This window comes from Indicator indicator, chromosome 3, assembly GCF_027791375.1.
Source record: "Indicator indicator isolate 239-I01 chromosome 3, UM_Iind_1.1, whole genome shotgun sequence".
In the NCBI taxonomy this organism is placed as follows: domain Eukaryota; kingdom Metazoa; phylum Chordata; class Aves; order Piciformes; family Indicatoridae; genus Indicator; species Indicator indicator.
The window spans coordinates 9309797-9329030 of NC_072012.1; the positions used below are offsets into that span (position 1 = coordinate 9309797).

Here is a 19234-nt window from a genome sequence, read left to right on the forward strand (position 1 = left end):
AATATATATTAAATATAACATAAATATTTTTAGCATTTTCCCCTTTTAATGATATGACCTTAGTATTTTGACAATATATTTTAAAAAAAATATAAAATTACAAAGTAAAATAAAAACCTGTCCAGTCATAATTCAAAGAGTATGAGCAGTTGTTTGGTGTCTCAAACACTAGATACAGGAGGAGTTGGAATGCAAAGCAATCAGCTAAAAATCAAACAGGAGGAGAGCTGCACAGACACCAAAGAATTACCAAACTATGCTGTTTTGCAAAGCATCTGAAGTACTTTAAAGTCACAGAAAAAGTTCATTTCTCAGAGGCTGAGCAAAAAGCAGTCAGGGGGTTGTTATAAAATAACAGTGTGTGCTATAGGGCACATTCCCCATCTTAGTTGTTACAGCAACTGATTCACTAATGTTGATACATACTACCACTTATGAAACCCCCTCAACTAAAAATTATGATGGGGCTTAAATAAAGCATTAAGAGTAAATGCAAGGGTTTCTTTCACTCTCCTCTCCCATGAGTGGTTCAAGAATTTTAAACAGAGGTTGTTCAGGGGTTTGTGAATGAATTTAAGTGACCAAGCTTCCTCTGAGGTTCACCTTCCTTTTTTTGGAAGGATAAGAGGGCAAACAAGCAATACTTTTATTAGGCTGAACAAAGCCACAATATTGTTTGATGTGAAACAGGAATGCAGTTAACTCCAAAAGTCTTAAAGCTTCAAGTACACTGGCTGCAGACAACTAAATCACTCATCTGATAGAGAAATAAAAATGTTTTTCCACCTTCTCCTCAGTGGTTGCCATGATGGAACCTGATTGGAGGGGTGAGGGGAAGAGAGAAGATAATTCTGCCCATTTCCTGTAACTCCAACAAAACCATGGTAAAATCTGGAATCCTTTTCTCATGGGAGATGACAGCTATGGCTCTTTATCACCACATTTAAACCCAAAGAACTCTGGTGTACTTGATTGAAAACACTCTTGCATATACCATGTGCATGTATCTGTGTCTCAAAACCTGTGTAAATAGCTAAATATGTCAGAAAGTGAATCCCAGTTTTACTTTCCACCATATTCCTGCTGTTGATTCTCTGCAGCCATATCTTTAATGCCCAATAAAATCGTAACTTGTCTTGCTTCCATTTCCCCCAGCTGAGATGAAAACTACTATGAAATGCTGAGAAGTTTCTCAAATCCTTAATGAGAAAATACTTGTGCAGTAGCACCAGGCTACCTGATTATACAGTCTCAAGAAACAGTATATGAAGGCATATTGTTTTAAATGTAGATTGTGGAAATATAGTAATTTCTTCACTTTGTCATTGTTGTATCCCAGCTCCAGAAGACTGCATGTATTCTGCTTCTAAGCACTCAAATAGGTGTTAATTCCTGATACTTTGGTGTCTCAGGAAGTGTTCTAGAAATACCAGAGTGACCATCTTCCTTCTCTTTTCCTCTCCCTTTCTACAGATTTAGACATTCATTTTAAAAGGCATCATTGAAAACCAAAACAAAGATTTGCATGGCTGTCCTCTCTGTCCCCTTAAATGCAGGCTGACCAACAGAAAAGCGTCCCCAAAAAGCAACCAAACTCAAGTCTGTGACAGTGAAGCTCACTTACACTGCTGCTGATGTTCACAGTGTTAACCACACTATTTCTCTGTGGGACAGTTTTGCAGAACTTTTTGTGATGTGCAAAGCTGGAAATCCCTTATCCCTGGGTTTATAGTTACTCAGATATGTCACAGAATCACAGAAACATTCAGGTTGGAAAAGACCCTCAGGATCACCAAGTCCAACCCATAACCCTACTCTGCAAGGTTCACCCCTAAACCAAACCCTCAAGCACCAGATCCAAATGACCTTGAAACACATCCAGGGTTGATGACTCAACCACCTCCCTGGGCAGCTCCTTCCAATGCCTGACCACTCTTTCCCTGAAAAAAAATTTTCCTAATGTCCAGCCTAAACCCACCCAGAAGTAGCTTGAGGTTGTTCCCTCTTATTCTGTCACTAATTACCTGTGAGAAGAGACCAGCACCAGCCTCTCTACAATGTCCTTTCAGGTAGTTGTAGACAGCAATGAGGTGTCCCCTTAGCCTCCTCTTTTTCAAACTAAACAGCCCCAGCTCCTTCAGTTGCTCTTCATAAGATTTTTTCTCCAGGCCCTTCCCCTTGTTGCCCTCGTCTTCACTTGCTCCAGCACCTCCACATCTCTCCTGTATTGAGGTACCCAAAACTGAACACAATACTTAAGGTGTGGCCTCACCAGAGCTGAGTACAAGGAGACAATCACCTCCCTACTCCTGCTGGACACAGCATTTCTAATACAAGCCAGGATGCCATTGGCCTTCTTGGCCACCTGGGCACACTGCTTGCTCAGATTCAGTTGCTTGTCAACTAGAACCCCTAGGTCCCTTTCTGCCAGACACCTTACCAGCCACACTTCCCTAAGCCTGTAGCATTGCTTGGGGTTGCTGTGACCCAAGTGCAAGACCTGGCATTTGGCCTTGTTGAAGCTCATCCCGCCAACACTGGCCCATTGATCCAATCTATCCAAGTCCCTCTGCAGAGCCTCCCTACCCTCATGCAGATCAACACTCCCACCTAACTTGGTGTCATTGGCAAACTTCCTGATGACACACTCTATGTCTTCATCAAGGTCATCAATAAAGATGTTAAATGAAGTGATCCAGAACACCAAATCCTATGTTACCTTCAAACAGGTTAAAACATATCATTACTCACCTTTTTCCCCTCTGTACTATCCCCAGTGACATAGGAGAGTTTCCGGCGGACATAAAAGAGCATGTCATCTTGCCGGGGGGCCCATTTCTCCATGAAATATGTGGAAAACATCCAAGTCCAGAACACAATACGGTCATCTTTGAAGCACCCTAAGGAACATGAAAGAAAGGACAAATAAGACTTGTGGAATTAGTATACCTCATTTGATCGTGCTTGACATGACACCCAAAGTCTTTGACACACATGGTGCAGCTGAGCCAAACTGTAGCATCACTAAGCTTGCACAGCTCGGAGTAAGATTTTCTACAATGAACAATATAACCCCCATTCAGCATGAAACCATCATAGCCAGCTTGGGCCACTGTCAACCAAAATCACCTTCTGGCAACCAATTTGCTCCTGTGCACAACAAATGCAGATCCGTCTGGAGAAGACTGAGAGGGGATCTGATCAATGTGTATAAATATCTGAGAGGTGGGTGGCAAGTGGAGGGGGCCAGGCTCTTTTCGGTGGTTCACAGTGATAAGACGAGGAACAACAAGTTCAAACCTGAACATAGAAGATTCCACCTCAACATGAGAGGAAACTTCTTTACAGTGAGGGTGACAGAGCACTGGAACAGGCTGCCCAGGGAGGTTGTGGAGTCTCCTTCTTTGGAGGCTTTCAAAACCCACCTGGATGCATTCCTGTGTGGACTACCCTAAATGATCCTGCTCTGGCAGGGGGGTTGGACCTGATGATCTCTTGAGGTCCCTTCCAACCTCTGATATACTGTGAGACTGTGATCAGGGGTCACCAGTATATGGTGGCTACTCCTGTACCATAGAGAGCAACAGCAGCAGCACACTGAGTGAGAACGCTTCAAAGAACTCCAGGAGTAATGTCAAAGGCATGTAGTGCCAATATATGCTCCTGTTAATGATATGGAGCCATCTGTTTATTATGTACTCTCAGGAAGTTTGGCTGGAGCACCTCTCCTATGAAGACAGACAGAGAGTTGGGGCTGTTCAGTCTGGAGAAGAGAAGGCTCCAAGGAGACCTTACTGTGGCCTTCCAGTACCTGAAGGGGGCCTAAAAGAAAGTTGGTGAGGGAGTTTTCAGGGTGTCAGGTAATGATAGAACTAGGGGGAATGGAGCAAAAACAGAAATTGGTAGATTCAGATTGGATGTTAGGAAGAAATTCTTCCCCGTGAGGGTGGTGAGACACTGGAACAGGTTGCCCAGGGAGGTGATAGAAGCTCTATATCCCTGGAGGTTTTTAAGGCCAGGCTGGATGTGGTTCTGAGCAACCTGATCTAGTGTGAGGTGTCCCTGCCTATTGCAGGGGGCGTTGGAACTAGATGATCCTTGAGTTCCTTTCCAACCCTAACAATTCAATGATTCTATACCTTCCTTCAATCAATACATAAGAGCATATTCATGTAGTGGTAACTGTAATTCACCCTCTCTGACAAGGAGCAAACCCCAACTCTTCTTCAAGGAAGTTTTGAAGTCCTGAACCCCAGTTAAACAAGAAAAAACAGGAAGAACAGGTGAAATAGGAAGATGCAACCAAGTCTTGTTCAAGGAGCCAGACAAATTACATCAGCATCAGGAACAGTATGGCTGTTGACCTCTCACCAGGAAAAGGAGGCACAGCAGAGGTGACATCACATTTTGTGAAACTCTTCAAAGCACTTAACTATAATAAACCAGCAAAAGGCACTGTATCTCTTCTGTGCTGTCATGCTTTCATACTGTTAAAGACCAAAATTTATACAGACTAGGAGAGAAGCCACTACTGTGTCTGGTGACAAGGGTGCTAAATCTCTCCTCTTCTGCTCAGTCCTACTGGAGTCTCATTGATAGGCGTAATTGCATTCCTTCCCCAAACCCCTACTGAGAGAGAACTGTGGCTGCTAAGCAGAGTTTTAAGACCTGGGAAGAGAGAAACCCTAAAAAAAAAAAAAAAAAAAAAAAGTTATATTGATGAGAAAGAGCAGAAACCTGAAATGGATGATGGATGGTAGTGTTACATACAAGACAGAGGGACAGGTGGGGGTATATGTACATACATACATGCAGCTGACAACCCAGACTCCAGAACATCTTTACAGTGGTTTATTTCCCTAAAAGCTATAAAGTGGCTGCCACATCAGTGTACACATCTCTCCCCAGCCCTCAACTACCATTCAAGTTGGTGGGTTTCCCTCCCACCACATGTATGAAACATTTCTGGAGAGAGAAGAATCTTGCCTTTTATCTGTTGTGTAAATCTTGTTTATTTACAGTGATTCCTGGATTAAGCCTTAAAATACCTTCCAGTTAATTGCCAAGAAAGCTGACCCATGCCAAAACAATGAAAACAACTGCTCCTAGACACTGGTGGCTCACGTCAGGGCTTCATAAATCAAGCAATCAATCTTTTAAACCTTAAGTGTAACTCAGCATATTTTCCTACTTTATTGCGTGTGCAGCATTTTCAAGTCAAATCTTTCTTCCAATCTTTAATTATTGTGGTGAGCAGGAGACTAAGCTTCCAAATTTTTTAGCAGATAAATAGGTGACTGAAATCAAAGTCTTACGTCTCTCAAACTAGATTAGAAAGGAATATTGAAAAAAAATTTAAAAAAATAAAATCAATGAGGGACCATGCACTGAATATATTAATCAACATAATGTAGAATGGTATTAGAAAATGTGTATAATTGATTATACATATATATTTTTACAAAAAAAAAAAAAAAAGCTGAAAGAGAACAGAAAAAGGCCATGATAGATAGTTCCCAGTGCAGGCTAATTCCAGGCCACACTGCAATTGCTTTATTTACATGGCTGCAATGAAATAATTTCAAGTACCTAAGGTGGCATAGACCCTAATGTGCAAATGTGAATTAAACCTGCATTGCTTTTAAATATTATACGGTTTTTCCAGTGAGAAATTCAATCAAGTGCTGGAGAGACCAGATCCAGGGTGCTGGGCATCTGTACCATCTGAACCCCTCCTCCCTTAAGCCTGGGTGAATGGGACTGTATGGAAAACAGCCTACCATGCAAGAGTGGATTAAAGTATGTTTAAACTCCCAAAGTCAGCTAAGAAAGGACAGGATGATCACTTGCCAGTATATTCACAGATAAACAGAGAAGATAAAAAGAACTATTCAGGTTTAAGGCTGTATCACTGACACAAGGACAATTGGCTTTAAACTAACCACCAACACATACGGAGGTTGGAAATTTAAAGCCAGTTCCTAAAGCATTTAAGCCACGAAGTTCAGGAGCATCCCCTTCTGTTGCAAGAGTGAAGGAAAAATCCTTATAAAATCCAGCTATAAAGATAGAGATCAACTGTGTTAAGTTCATGTGGTCCCAGTGACAGCTGAGGACACCATGACCCAGTCCCACCTTTATATTTAGCAAATACTAGGAAACAGGGCATGTGTTCCTTGTGATTCACTAATGGTCCCAAAGAAACTTATTAAATCTCATAGGCTTTGAATACCTGAATTCCCAGCCTCAATTAAATGGAAAGGGGACAGGAAAGGGGGAAAAGAGGATTGCCCTGAGTTCACCTGGAGTTCTAAGAAAAATCAAAGGAAAAAGTTTTCCTTTAAGAAGAAAAAAAAAAAAAATCACCAAGTTATCTGAACCCAGCATTATAAATGAGGGCTAAACCACTTTTAGATTCTGGCAGTACTTGCAAAACTCTGAGAAGCTGTCATGAGACCTGGTTCCATCATCAGATACCTTTTGCACAATAAAGCACAGGAGTCAATATGCTCTTCTGAACTATTTCTGGGTGGTTAAAACAGAGCATTTATACATGCAGGAGAACAGCAGAATAGGGTGAGGTAGGAGGACTCTGTGTGTGTTTTTACTCTTGCTGGGGAATGCAGGACAAACTAATTCACTTTCATTCAGCGTTAGTGCAAAGAGAAAACCAGGGGCTAGAAGTGCTGCAGCAGTGAAGCTACTCTAACACTGCAGCATAATGCAGTGCTAAGAAAACCTGAAAATCCCTTACAGCAAAGTTGGATAACCGTCAATTCAAAACTCTACCTGCCACAGATTAGATGCAAAATCATCCTCTAAGCTTCAGGGATAGTTGCAGCAATTGCTGTAATTAAACCAGCCTGAGGATGCTCTAGCTGTTCTGAATGCAGCAGCTAAAGGACTTTTCTTGAAGCCAAACCCAGCCCAATCACTGCAACACAGCAGGAAGGACGGGGAACAGAACACAAGGAGAATTAACCTTTAAAATCTATTATTAAATAGCACTAACTTGGAAGGGAGACAAGAAAATTTGTAATTGTAATCCAGACTTTTTTAAACCTGAGAGCAGAGAAAAAAAATTATTCCAATTTCAAGTCAGAAACTGCCAGATCCAGTATGTCCAACTCAAGCTTACCTTCAACTCTTAGATACCCAAAAGCACAGCATACCCAGCACACCCTTACAGTTATTTCAGTGGTTTACAGCAACTCACTGGAAACCTTCCAGCTTTGCTCAGAAGAAATTTCGAAACTGCTTATAAAATTGGTTTGGGTAGTTTTGAAACTGTCAGGTTAACAGCCCAGGAAACAAAGTTACTCATTTCAATAGACAGAAGAAAGCACAAAGCCTTAACTTCGTATCCTGCTGTGAGGCCTCAGCTGCACTCAGCATAGCAGGGGTCAGAGAAGTTCTGCCCTCATTACATGCCACCCACCCAGTAAGTGGGCAGAGTCAGCTTGCAGTTGGATTGCTGATGACCTTAACTCTCTGCTACTACTCTCAACACTGTTTCTACCCACCTGGCAAGGACTGAGATCAAAACCAGAAGGCAGTTTTTCACAGGCCAGACAATCATGAGTTGGCACAGGTGTCTATCACATTGGCCCATCACCATGTGCAGCACCCTCAGAAGGTGTGCATACACACATACACACCACTGGAAGGCCCTAATACAACACCTGGCATTTAAAAGCCCTTAAATCTTTGATTTCAGTATTCAGGAAGGCCTTTTAAAAATGCTAACTTTTATTTTTGAGAGAGGAGAATTTGTGCCTTCTGCAACACCAGAATTAGATGATATTTGCAAAGGAATCGAATTCCATCTATAGTTGGGAGCATGTGGCAAGACAGCATCCTGGAAACACTCCTCCCCTGGAAAATTCTGCTTTTAAATTAATAAAGTGGAATTAAGAGTTCAGACTATAAATCTTAATACACTAAGAGTTGATTATATAATTATGAGACCTTTGTCATGAATAAATCCTAATTACAACAATGAAATGATTCATTTATATGGATTTTTATCCTTATTAGAAGCAAGATTTATGCCAGCTAATATGGAATAAATGCCCTTTTTTTTACCTATTAGATTTTTATATTGAGCATTCATTTCAGGGAATGGATTCCAGATCCATAAAAAAAATAAAACCAGAACTTCTTATTTCTTAATTAATGCTTTTCAAAAAAGTCAATGGATAAAGAGAAATGTCAATGTATTCTTCTGCTTCAAAGGAATAGAAGAAAAGATTTCCCATTCAGTGAACAATGATTTTTTTCAGCATGTACCACTCAAAGCTTAGAGGAACAACAATTGCAGCTAGACAGGGTTTCATCCTATGCTTTTATTCCTCTAGCCTGCCATGAGCTACTCTTATCTGTGAAACATGAACCTCATTCCATCCAATTCTACTACAGTGTTATCCTCTGTAACATGAGCATACTTAGATGTTCAAGGGTTAATAAAATACTTCTGAAGAGCTTTACAAGCCCAGCATGGAGAGCGAACTAAAGTTCTAAGAAATTCACACCATTTAATTTTTGGGTTGAGAACACTGCAAGGACAATATGAGAAGTGCTTCATATAGATTAAAACTACCTTTGCCACTGTAACAGTTATGACTGCATAAAATCAGAATGGACACTCTCTATACAGGGATAATTGCCATCCAGTCAAATCATTAGAAAAATAATGTTCAGTCACAGAATTATAGAATGGTAGGAGTTGGAAGGGATCTCTGAAGATCATCTAGTCTAACCTCCCTGCCAAAGCAGGTTCACCCAGAACATGTTGCACAGGAACACATCCATGTAGGTTTTGAAAGTCTCTAGAAAATGAGACTCTACAACCTCTCTGGGCAGCCTGTTCCAATACTCTGTCACTCTCAAACTTCTTCCTTATGTTTAGGTGGAACTTCCTATGTTCTATTCTGTGCCCATCGCCCTTTGTCCTGTCACTGGCCAGCACTGATGGTGATGTCCAGAAAAAGCTCATATTATCAAAATCAGGTAACCACAGAACCACAAAGTCAGACAACCATGAAGACTCTCTTTTGAAACCATGACACCCAGGACACAAGGTCCCTGAGAACAGAGAGCTGTAATCAGTCTAAGTTAACTACTTGTGGCATTGACTGTGGGCACTGTTTTCGTAAGGTTTGCGCAGGAGCTGTAACTGAAGGCAAGAGTGATCACAAGCCTACTGATAGATGATAAAACCAAATGTAACTTTTAGTTGCCTTAAGGCACTAATATAAAATCATCACAATATAAAAAACCTGCACCTCCTAGCTAGAGATGCCCTCTACCCACATAAGCCCCTTACCCTCTCAGCATACGCAGCAACTTTAAAAGCAGCTACACCTTTAAGAAAAAGCAAGAAACTAATCAAAATGGCTAGTTTGTAGGTGTTAACACTAGGCATAGCTAATGTATTTTATAAATATCTGCTGTGAATTTCAATCAGTGTGCTATCTTTGAGGAATTACCACCTTTTCTGTGCAGAATTGGGGAAAAAAATCCCCCAAAAATCTCAACTTTGTGTCAGCTGGCACATTGGCTAAAGAATCCTGATGTGGGACAACAGAATCACAGACTGTTCTGGGTTGGAAGGGACCTGCAAATGTCATCTAATACAACCCCCCCTGTTCAATAAGCAGGGGCATCCTCAACTAGATCAGGCTGCCCAGAGCCCTGTTGAGCCTCATCTTGAATATCTCCAGGTACAGGGTCCCAACCACCTCCCTGGGCAACCTGTTCTACTATCTTCATGGTAAAGAACTTGTTCCTAACATCCAATCTAAATCTGCTCTTCTCTAGTTTGAAGCCATTGGAACAACAACAGGACTTCTTTTCCATGTCTACATAAAAGCACACCAATCCCTTCAGCCTGACCTTACAGAAAAACAGGACTTCACTAAACTTTCAGACATTCACTGGCAACCAGTAATTGGAGAGCAGACAACACAGAGGGAACGTATTACCAAATGAGAGGCCCCCAGAGTGCGTCCTTGCAGCATGCCCCTCTCTCCAGTACAGGGATTGGCAAAGGAGCACCACTGCTGATGCCAGCTGTAATGACACAGCAGAGTAAGAAGCATGCCTTTGCAAGCACACAAGTCCTAAATCTGTCAGAAGAGACAACATATACTTTCAAAGTAAGTTTTGCTGGCAGAACTCTAGGGAGAAAAAGGAAGGCATCACAGTAACAGCAGCAACAGGGACAAGAGAGATGTTGCAGGTTAAACACCCTATTCTGCCACAGATAGAACCGTCTTCTTTCTCTCACCCTAAAATTGAAGGTAATTATTCTCCTATACCATCAGGTGCTGCATGCACACATCCATTAACACAATATCAAGAGGATAAGCAGAAAATAAAGATGAAAACATGATTTTATAACAAATATAGCATGTGCTTCTTTACTAACAGACAGTAATTTTCAAAGAGGATGAATGGAAGATCATTTGAAGTTGAAACCAAACAGAAGTGTCACTGCTCTTCCCTTTCTTTCCATGGGCATTTTAAGAATATGCCCTCTGTCATGCTTTCAAACATGCACATAGATTAGACATTTTTAAAGTATTATAATGGATTTAAACCTTGGCTTCATAGCATATCTATAAGGGAGCCAACAAAATTTGAGCTTCAAGCATTGAGTCATCAATGTTAAAAGGCTGAGAAAAACATTGGGCCAATTAATCCTACAGGTGCTGTGCCATACTTAATCATTTACCAAGAGATGACATCACCTCTATCATATTTATCACCTTCTCTACACAGGACTAAATGGTAGGCATCACTAAGAATCAATACTCAGTTTCACTGCACACCTCGAATTTACAGCCTGTTCTCAACAGATAATTGATTCAAAGGCCCAAAATAACATCAGCTAGAAGCTGTTGCTTGGATCAAAGACAAATGTGGTCCTCTGTGTGGAGAGGGAAAGATAAACACATTTCTACATTCAGCAATAGACTTTAAAGTCTTCCTTGAAGCCTTGTGCCTAAGTCTTATGCTGAACTATGAACAGCTCCACAAAATAACAGGTGCAAAACACTTGAGATTCAGAGAAACCAAGCTCCTTTTCAACTGATAACTTCAATTTCCTACAACGTAAAAATGACTCAGAGCTGACTAAAAAGTTGTGTCTTAAAAGTCTTACGATGAACTGAACAACAGTGCATGAAATACAATTCTGTGATCTTTAGAACAGTTTAACCCACCCAGGAATAGCTTCCTCTCCTACACCACAGAGCTTTAACTTTGAAACCCTATGATAAAGTCAAGCCATGATGTGATGCCATTTCACAGTCCATACTTGTAAAGCACCTGTTAATCACATTACATTTATCTATTCTCTACTTGAAAAGTGATGTAATTATACCACTCTTGGATAACAACAACCAAGAAGGAAATTCAACAATGAAAAAAAAAACCAAACTTTTCATTCTGAGGACCAAAGTATAACTTGCAAGTGTATTTGACATTCACTAATGATGTCTCTCCACTTCCCATGCTCCTCCTGACCCCTCAGACTGTCCCATAACTCTAATACAATGAATTTCCATTCATATAATTAGATACAGGCTCAGCCAAATTCCCAATTTTTCTCTTTTATCCACAGAGGCTATAAAATCAGGGTCAAGGCTGATGTGTCAAGGCGCACCTGTCACAGAGATGGCTTTTAGGGGTATAGATTCCCTGCACCATAACCAAACTTCTAGCTAGCTACTTGCTCCTTCATTAAATGGGATAGATTTGTGCCACAAAACGTTAAGACAGAAAGCTTTCATTTCAGTACAGCACAATTTCCAAACATCTGAATACTGGACACTCCAGAGATAATTTGTCACCACAATTTACTACCTTCTTCAACATAGTCTGTATGTCAAGTAAAGTCAGCTTCCTATCTTCCTGGAAAATATGAGGCAGTTCATTTCATAACTGTGGCATCACTTTGGGCATCACAAACAAGCTCCTCCTTTCCACCCAGAAGGGAAAGTAATTCATGAAAATTAAAATGCCTCATTATCTCCCAAGGTGATTAGGAGTGCATATTCTTCCCAACTAAGAATGATCCACAAATAACTTTAAGACCACAAAATGTACCTTATCAAAATATCCAATAGAATGGAGGTAGACAACAACTAGACAATAAAATTTACATCCTTCTATCATTTAGTTAAATGTTCCCTTTTTTGGGGGTCCCTTTTGTGAAGGGTCTGTAGAAAATAGTACAAGGTGCATTACCATAGAATCATAGAATGGTTTGGATCAGAAGGGACCTCCAAAGGTCATCTAGTTCAACCCTCCTGCAGTCAGCAGGGACATTTTCCATTAGATCAGGTTGCCCAGAGCCCTGTCAAGCCTGACCTCAAATACCTCCACAAATGGGGCCTCAACCACCTCCCTGGACAACCTGTTCCAATGTTCCACCACACTCATGGTAAAGAACTTCCTCCTAACATCCAACCTACATCTACTCTTCTCTCATTTAAAACACTGCCCCTTGTCCTATCACTAAAGGCCTTTGTAAAAAGTCCAATACGCGTGCTTACATTCCAACAGCAAGAAAAGACACGGTTATCAATTTCCAGAGAAATTATGCCCCCACAATGACACACATTTATTTGGCCTAGAATTTCGAGCAACATCTTCCCCATCCAGCTAATTCATTATTCACTGAACAGTCCATCCATCAAATCTCCAACTTGGTGAGTAAGATGTTGTGGGGGACCACGTCAAAGGCTGTGCAGAAGTCCAAACAGATCACATCCATTACCCCGATTGTAAAAAGGAACAATTACACAGTAAGTAGAAGCTGCTCTACACTTTTTAGAAAGAATTTTGGCTTCCAGCTGGTGCTTTTTGATGCTTTTCAGGTCACATAATACAATGATTAATTTAGCAGCATAGACAAGATATAAATATTGAAGTTGCATGCCAAAGAGTGATCACTTTATGGATAAGTACCTACAGGTTCAATTAGGTCACTTGAGATGACAATGACTAACTTCTCTTACATGAAAAAAAAATTCTAAAGAAATTCAAATGTTTCAAGATGAATGATTCAATAATGCACTCCTTTTACAGAAACTAAAGAGTCTCCTTTTTCATACTAGTGTTAAAACGTGTTTGCCCTCTTGGCAGTAGTATAGAAATAGTACCTATTAATACGAACAATAACAGAAACCACCAGCTCTCCATGGGGAGCATTTGCTTACTGAAGAACAAAAATACTTGACAATAAGGGTTTAAAACAAACACACACAAAAAAACCACAACTAAAGCCTATCTTGAACTTGAAAAGATGACAGGGAAATACTTTTGAGGAAACATGTGAAGAATAAAATATGAAGACTGCCATTCCACTTCATGCCTGGCAGACCACAGAATTCTACAATCACTTTGGTTAGAAAAGACTATTAAGATCGAGTCCAACTATCTTACTCTACCCAGTCTGGTGCTAAACCATGCCCCTCAGCACCACATCTCTGCCTCTTTTAAATACCTTCAGGGATGGGGATTTAACCACCTCCCCAGAAAGCCTATTCCAGAGTTTGAGAACCCTTCCAGTGAAAAACTTTCTTCTAGTATCCAACCTAAACTTCCTCCGGCACAACTTGAGCCCACTTCCTCTCATCCTACTAATTGCTACTAGGGAGAAGAGACCAACATCCACCTCACCACAAGACAGTTGAACAGCAAATACCTACACAGAAACAAACCAGAGTTAAGAAATTTTGAATGTCTTACACAGCATATAGCAAAAGACACATGCGAATAGGAGTATTTCTCTAAAAGAGCACTCACAAGTAGAAGGGAACAGAGAGAGATAAACATCCTGGTAGAATAGCATCATGTCTTAAAACTCCTTACATTCATACACTTCAGGAGCTTAAAAAGGCCAGTTTTAAAGCAAACAGGTAACTGAAGGTAGCAATTGTAATTATGCTCTCAAATGCTAACAAAAGAGCCCACCAATCTACCTCCAGATACTGAACTTCGTATCTTACTTTCTTGTTAAAACCAGCCACGTAGAAGGAAACAAGCAAGAGGAGTTCAAAAGTAATAGGTGGCATGAAGAAGGCTGCCATCATGGCCAGGACTAAATTGCTCACTAATGCTTTGCTTTTGCTTCTGTTGCAGGCTATTTTGGCTACTGTAGGAAGCTGCCCAGTTTCCTCTCATGAAAACAGGCTAAGGGACACTGTCTCTTGTGGTTGACTTTGCGACTATAATTTTTATTATTATTTATTTTGTTTTTCCTTTTCAAGGCTTTGTATTTCTCGATCTCTGAAATCTCCTCTAGTATAATAATGCATGCAATGAAAGCTATACTGACTAAAAAAACCCAAATAAGGTGAAACCAAAGCATACCCCATCCCTACTTCAGTATCATCCTGTGAGCTTTAAGATAATATTTCAAGACCTTTAACAGTCCTTTCTGCTTGACAGTTGTATAGATGTCAGTAAATGTGCAGCATCCCCACATACACACACCTTAACTTGGCAAGCTTGCATGCTCTGCCACTGGTTGCCAGGACATGTCAATACTGCTTCCCATTCCCAACATAACTGTGATACTAGAACTACATGTCAGCTCTTCACAGCCTGAATAGCCAAAATTCATTACACTCAGGATGCAAAGGATAACCCTTCCATCTCTTTATCTTTTCGTTGTAGCCTTCTGTGGGGGGTTGAAATATTTTTTTTTCAATTGGAAGCAAATGAAAGCTCTATTTACAAGCAAAACTACAATGAAATGTCATGAATATGTACACATATGCAATATTTACATATTTACAGGTATTTACAATTATTGAACAGCACAAGGACCCCCCGGGTCAAAGACCAGGGATGCTGCTAATAGCTTCTCCCTCCCTGCCTTCCCCTTACCCCCTGTACAAAAAGGACAAGAGAAAGAGGCAAAACAATGTAGACATGGTCAAGCAGAAGCCAGCAGAAGCACAACGTTAGTATCTCCCAGAGCAAAGAGGTGAGGAGAGAGAGATTGTTTTGGTCCAACTAGTTTAAGTCCCCTTATCTCTCCAATGGGATTGTTCAGAATTATTATTTTCCTTTTTACACCCAGTAGTGATTTATTTACATTTTACTACTTTCTGCTCAAGATCTGTGACAAAAATTTTAAAGGCATAGCCTAAAATTACCACACCTTCTAGCTGTGAGACTAAGCCAGAACCAAGCTTTCTTTCCAAACTTAGTATATGTAGCTGCTCCAATATCTAAACCACACTGAGATTTTATTGAATACTGCTTGAATGTTACCTGGGTACATCTGAAGCAGGGTATTAATAAAATACAAACGGTGATAGAATCATAGAATAGTTTTGGTTGGAAAAGGTGATGACATCATCAACAAGCAGGTAACTGACAGAGAAGAGCCCTCAACACAAGCCTGATTGCTAAACAGCTGAAGTAAACTACACAGAAGCGTAGAACAAATCAGATTGGAAGCGACCCTTGAAGGTCATCTTTTCCAGTCCCCCTCCACTGAGCAAGGGCATCCCCAACTAGATCAGGTTGCTCAGGGCCCCATCAAGTTTGACCTTGAATGTCTCCAGGGATGGGGCCTCCACCACATCTCTGGGCAACCCATTCCAGTATTCCACTGCCACTATTAGACGGTGCAGAGCAACATGTATTTTGTTGATAAGTTGCCCTACAGCCAGTGTAACCTACCCTCAGTGACAGTAGCAACGTTAGGAGTACAACAGAAACAACAAAAAAGAATGGGAATACGATTCATCTTACATCTTTTTACTTCATTTTGTTGGTTTTCTCCCCACAAAGCCCAGATTTATGGCACTACTGCAAAGTGAAAACTTCACCCATTTACCTGTCCTGCACATCAACATGCAGTTTCCTCTAGTCTATGTATCATGTGAGACCATGAACCAAACACCATAGATATTCCTGCACATTTTGGGGAAAACATGGAATCAACCATCAGGCTTTGAATGCCAGTTTGACACAAATACTTCTGGCTACATAGAACCAATTAATTTAAGTCAATTAATCTTAGCCATACACGAGCAAGTTTCAGAACATCTGAAAGATCAAGGCAAAAAAAAAAACAACTAATTTCAGGAAGGGAGAATTTAGTATTAAGAGCCATAGACACATAATTATTCTACATTTCAACACAGCTTAGAAATGCCAGGCATTTCCCTGAAAGGCATTTGCTGAGTCAACAAGAGAAACAAAGTCTTTCTGGTTTTACTGTTAGTGAGCAGGCCACCTTTTCTTGCTTCTGGTGAAGAAAGAACTTCATTCCACTAAAGAATACACCTAAGGAAACGTATCTGAGTGACTGGGTGGTGTTTTGGGCAAGAAGAGAAACTGGAAGAAAGGACTATGACAGAGTAGGAATAAACAGTTTCTGCTTTGCTAAAGAGGGGAGAGGGAGAAAAAAAAATTACCATAAAGACCCAGCCAATGTGCTTCACAAATCTAAAAGCTCAGTTCATACCTCTTCCCCCCACCCAGCTTCCTTTTGTGTAGGAATCTGACATCTTGATACCTTTGGCATATGTTTTTTTTTTCCTACAGGAAGGAAAAAAAAAAAAAAAAAAAGCTTCCTTCACAGTGTATCAGTTGTCAAGCTGTCAAGATGACTAACATTCACATCACTGCCACATCTATTATTGTTGTCCTGCCAAATTAAAAAAGGAAAAAGGAAATACCAAAAAATCATTGTGAATGAAGACTCCCAGCTAGAAAAAGAAAAAATAATCACAAGCTAAGTATGACATTCTCTCTCCTCCAAATATTAACATGGATAATTGTAATACTTAAAAGAAAAGCCTGATGTATTAGGACAATAAATTGCCATAAAGAAGACGCTTGTTAGAATTTTGTACAGTTAGCATAATGAAGAAAAGTGGAAGAAAAAATCCACAGCCTTCCTCTAGCACAGCACTATTTGGATCACTAGCACAAGTGTCTTCCTTCTCCCATGGATGCACACAAGGTAACTCCAAATACACCCAGAAAAAAATCAGAGGCTGTCATCTGTGGCTGATACTTTCTTCTTCCATCACAGATTACTGTTGTTGGAGCAGGAACAGCAGAACAGGTGCTGAATTTGCTCCTCAACAGCTGTAGTTCAGAATATTAACACGACTATTCTGCATCCTCTGCTATGGAGGCAATCATCTTCAGCAGACAGCAGGGTGGACACAGCTGGGGCTGGCAGCTTCTCAGATCTTCTCAGTGTGCATCTGCTGATCATCTGCTACCTGTCTTTTCATGTTAATTACAGGTTTTTCTTCTCTAGAATCCCAAGATGGTAATCTCACACCTAAGTAGCGCTTACAGGAGAGAACTGCCTTCTAGAGCTCCTACAAAAAGATGGGAAATTAAAGGCACTGAGCTAATAAAATAATCACACTCAATATTATCCCAGCAAGAAAAAGTGAGATCTCTAGTTTATCCAGAAAACAGTTGTAGATGAGCCAAGAAATCCACAGAAGGGTGTGTAAGCCAGCTGCAGTCAACCAAGTACTGATTTCAAGGAAATCCATACCTACTCACTGTGCTATAAAGCTGTGTAATTACAAATTCAGAAGTCACCCCACAGCGTCAGTGAGCTCCTACCAAGTCTGTGGCTTGATACCAATCAAATCATCTGGAGAGAATGAGAATGGAAAGACACTGCCCACTCTCTATTAACACAAGGCAGAAAGCCATCAGCTGCAGTTCCTCCCCTTGAGTCTGGGAGGATGAGCTTCCTTCCTCCTTTTCATTAGCTTCAGAACACTCCCCAAAACAGATGTGGCTACCCAGAGTTGCAAGAGTAAGCAGAAAGGTTAAAGAGCATCAGGGAGGCTAAGAAAGAGAGACTAGTGGAGCCAAGCTCTGCCCTTTCTGAGACAGAAACAGAGGTGCTCACTAGAAAATTCCCAGAAAATACCACAAAACCAAGGAGATCAGACCATATCTTGGGCTATATCAAAACAAGCATGCCCAACAGGTCAAGGGATGTGATTCTACCCCTCTACTCCATTCTAGTGAGACCTCATGTGGCATACTGTGTCCAGCTCTGGAGTCCTCAGTACCAGAAAGACACAGGCCTATTGGAGGTGGTACAGAGGAGAGCCAGAAAAATCAGAGGGCTGGAGCACCTCTCCTATAAAGAAAGGCTGAATTGAGGTTGTTCAGCCTGGAGAACAACCTTGCAGCCTTTCAGTATTAAAAGGGTCCTATAGGAAAGATGGGGACAATCTTTCAGCAGGGCCTGTTGCAACAGGACAAGAGGTAATGGTTTTACATTAAAAGAGGGGAGATGTTTCTGCCCACGGAGGCGGTGTGCCCCACCACTTGGCCAGACTTAATGGGGCTCTGAGCAACCTGATCTACTTGGGAATGTCCCTGCATATGGCAGGGAGGTTGGACAAGATGCCCTCAGGAGGTCCCTTCCAACTCAGTGCATTCTATAATTCTATGATCATCATCTGCACTGAAAAAATACTTTAGAAAACCGCAACATCTTCCTTTTACTACTCAGTTGTCATGGAACACATTATCCTATGATAAGAGAGGTAAGAAAGGGGATAGGAAAGCCGAGCACTAAACAATCTGCTTAAAACCTGAGGTTCCCCTGGAGCTCTCCTGCGAGGAGGCGCGTCCGCCTCAGGACCAGGGACAGCGGCCCCCGCCCCGCCGCGCCGTGGACAACCCCAGCGGCAAGGAAGCAGCTCCGGCTCCTCCCAACACTGGGAATACACACATACACACACACCCTGGCCAGGAAAACTTCCAAATGTCTCATGCTCGACTGAGAAGGACCCACATGGAACACCCTGAGCTCAATGTGGCATCCTTAGGCGTATCACAAGGCATGAAAAAGTAACATCAGCAGCTTCAACCCCCACACACTGATGATTTTAACCGACATAAGTAAACTTCAATCAACAGCTGTACCAAACTGGATTATGAAGGATACCACACTTAACCTTGCCCTAACATTTTACAGACCTTTTGAAGCAGAAATGCACATTGGAAACTATTTTAGCCCCAAATCTGAAACACAGCTTCATGCAGGCTGCTACAAAGAAAGTTAACTCTGCCCAAGACAGGCCCAGTACACCTGTCTAACCTGCTGAGATGGCCCATGTGGTATTTAGGCCAGAGACCTCCAGTATGAGCACAAGCTGTGGCAAGCCAGGCTGGGGGAAAGTCCTTCAAAGACACCAGAGGAGACCCACTG

The 19234-nt window shown here is 41.2% G+C and overlaps 1 protein-coding gene across 1 annotated transcript in view; it reads right to left on the reverse strand.

Annotated features, from left to right (window-relative positions):
• The window catches only part of KIAA0930 (KIAA0930 ortholog), a 70574-nt gene that overhangs the window by 33645 nt on the left and 17695 nt on the right, over window positions 1-19234 (reverse strand). Inside the window, exon 2 of the mRNA XM_054399832.1 lies at window positions 2752-2900. Within this exon, the coding sequence (XP_054255807.1) occupies window positions 2752-2900 (149 nt within the window). The remainder of the gene's footprint in view (window positions 1-2751; window positions 2901-19234) is intronic.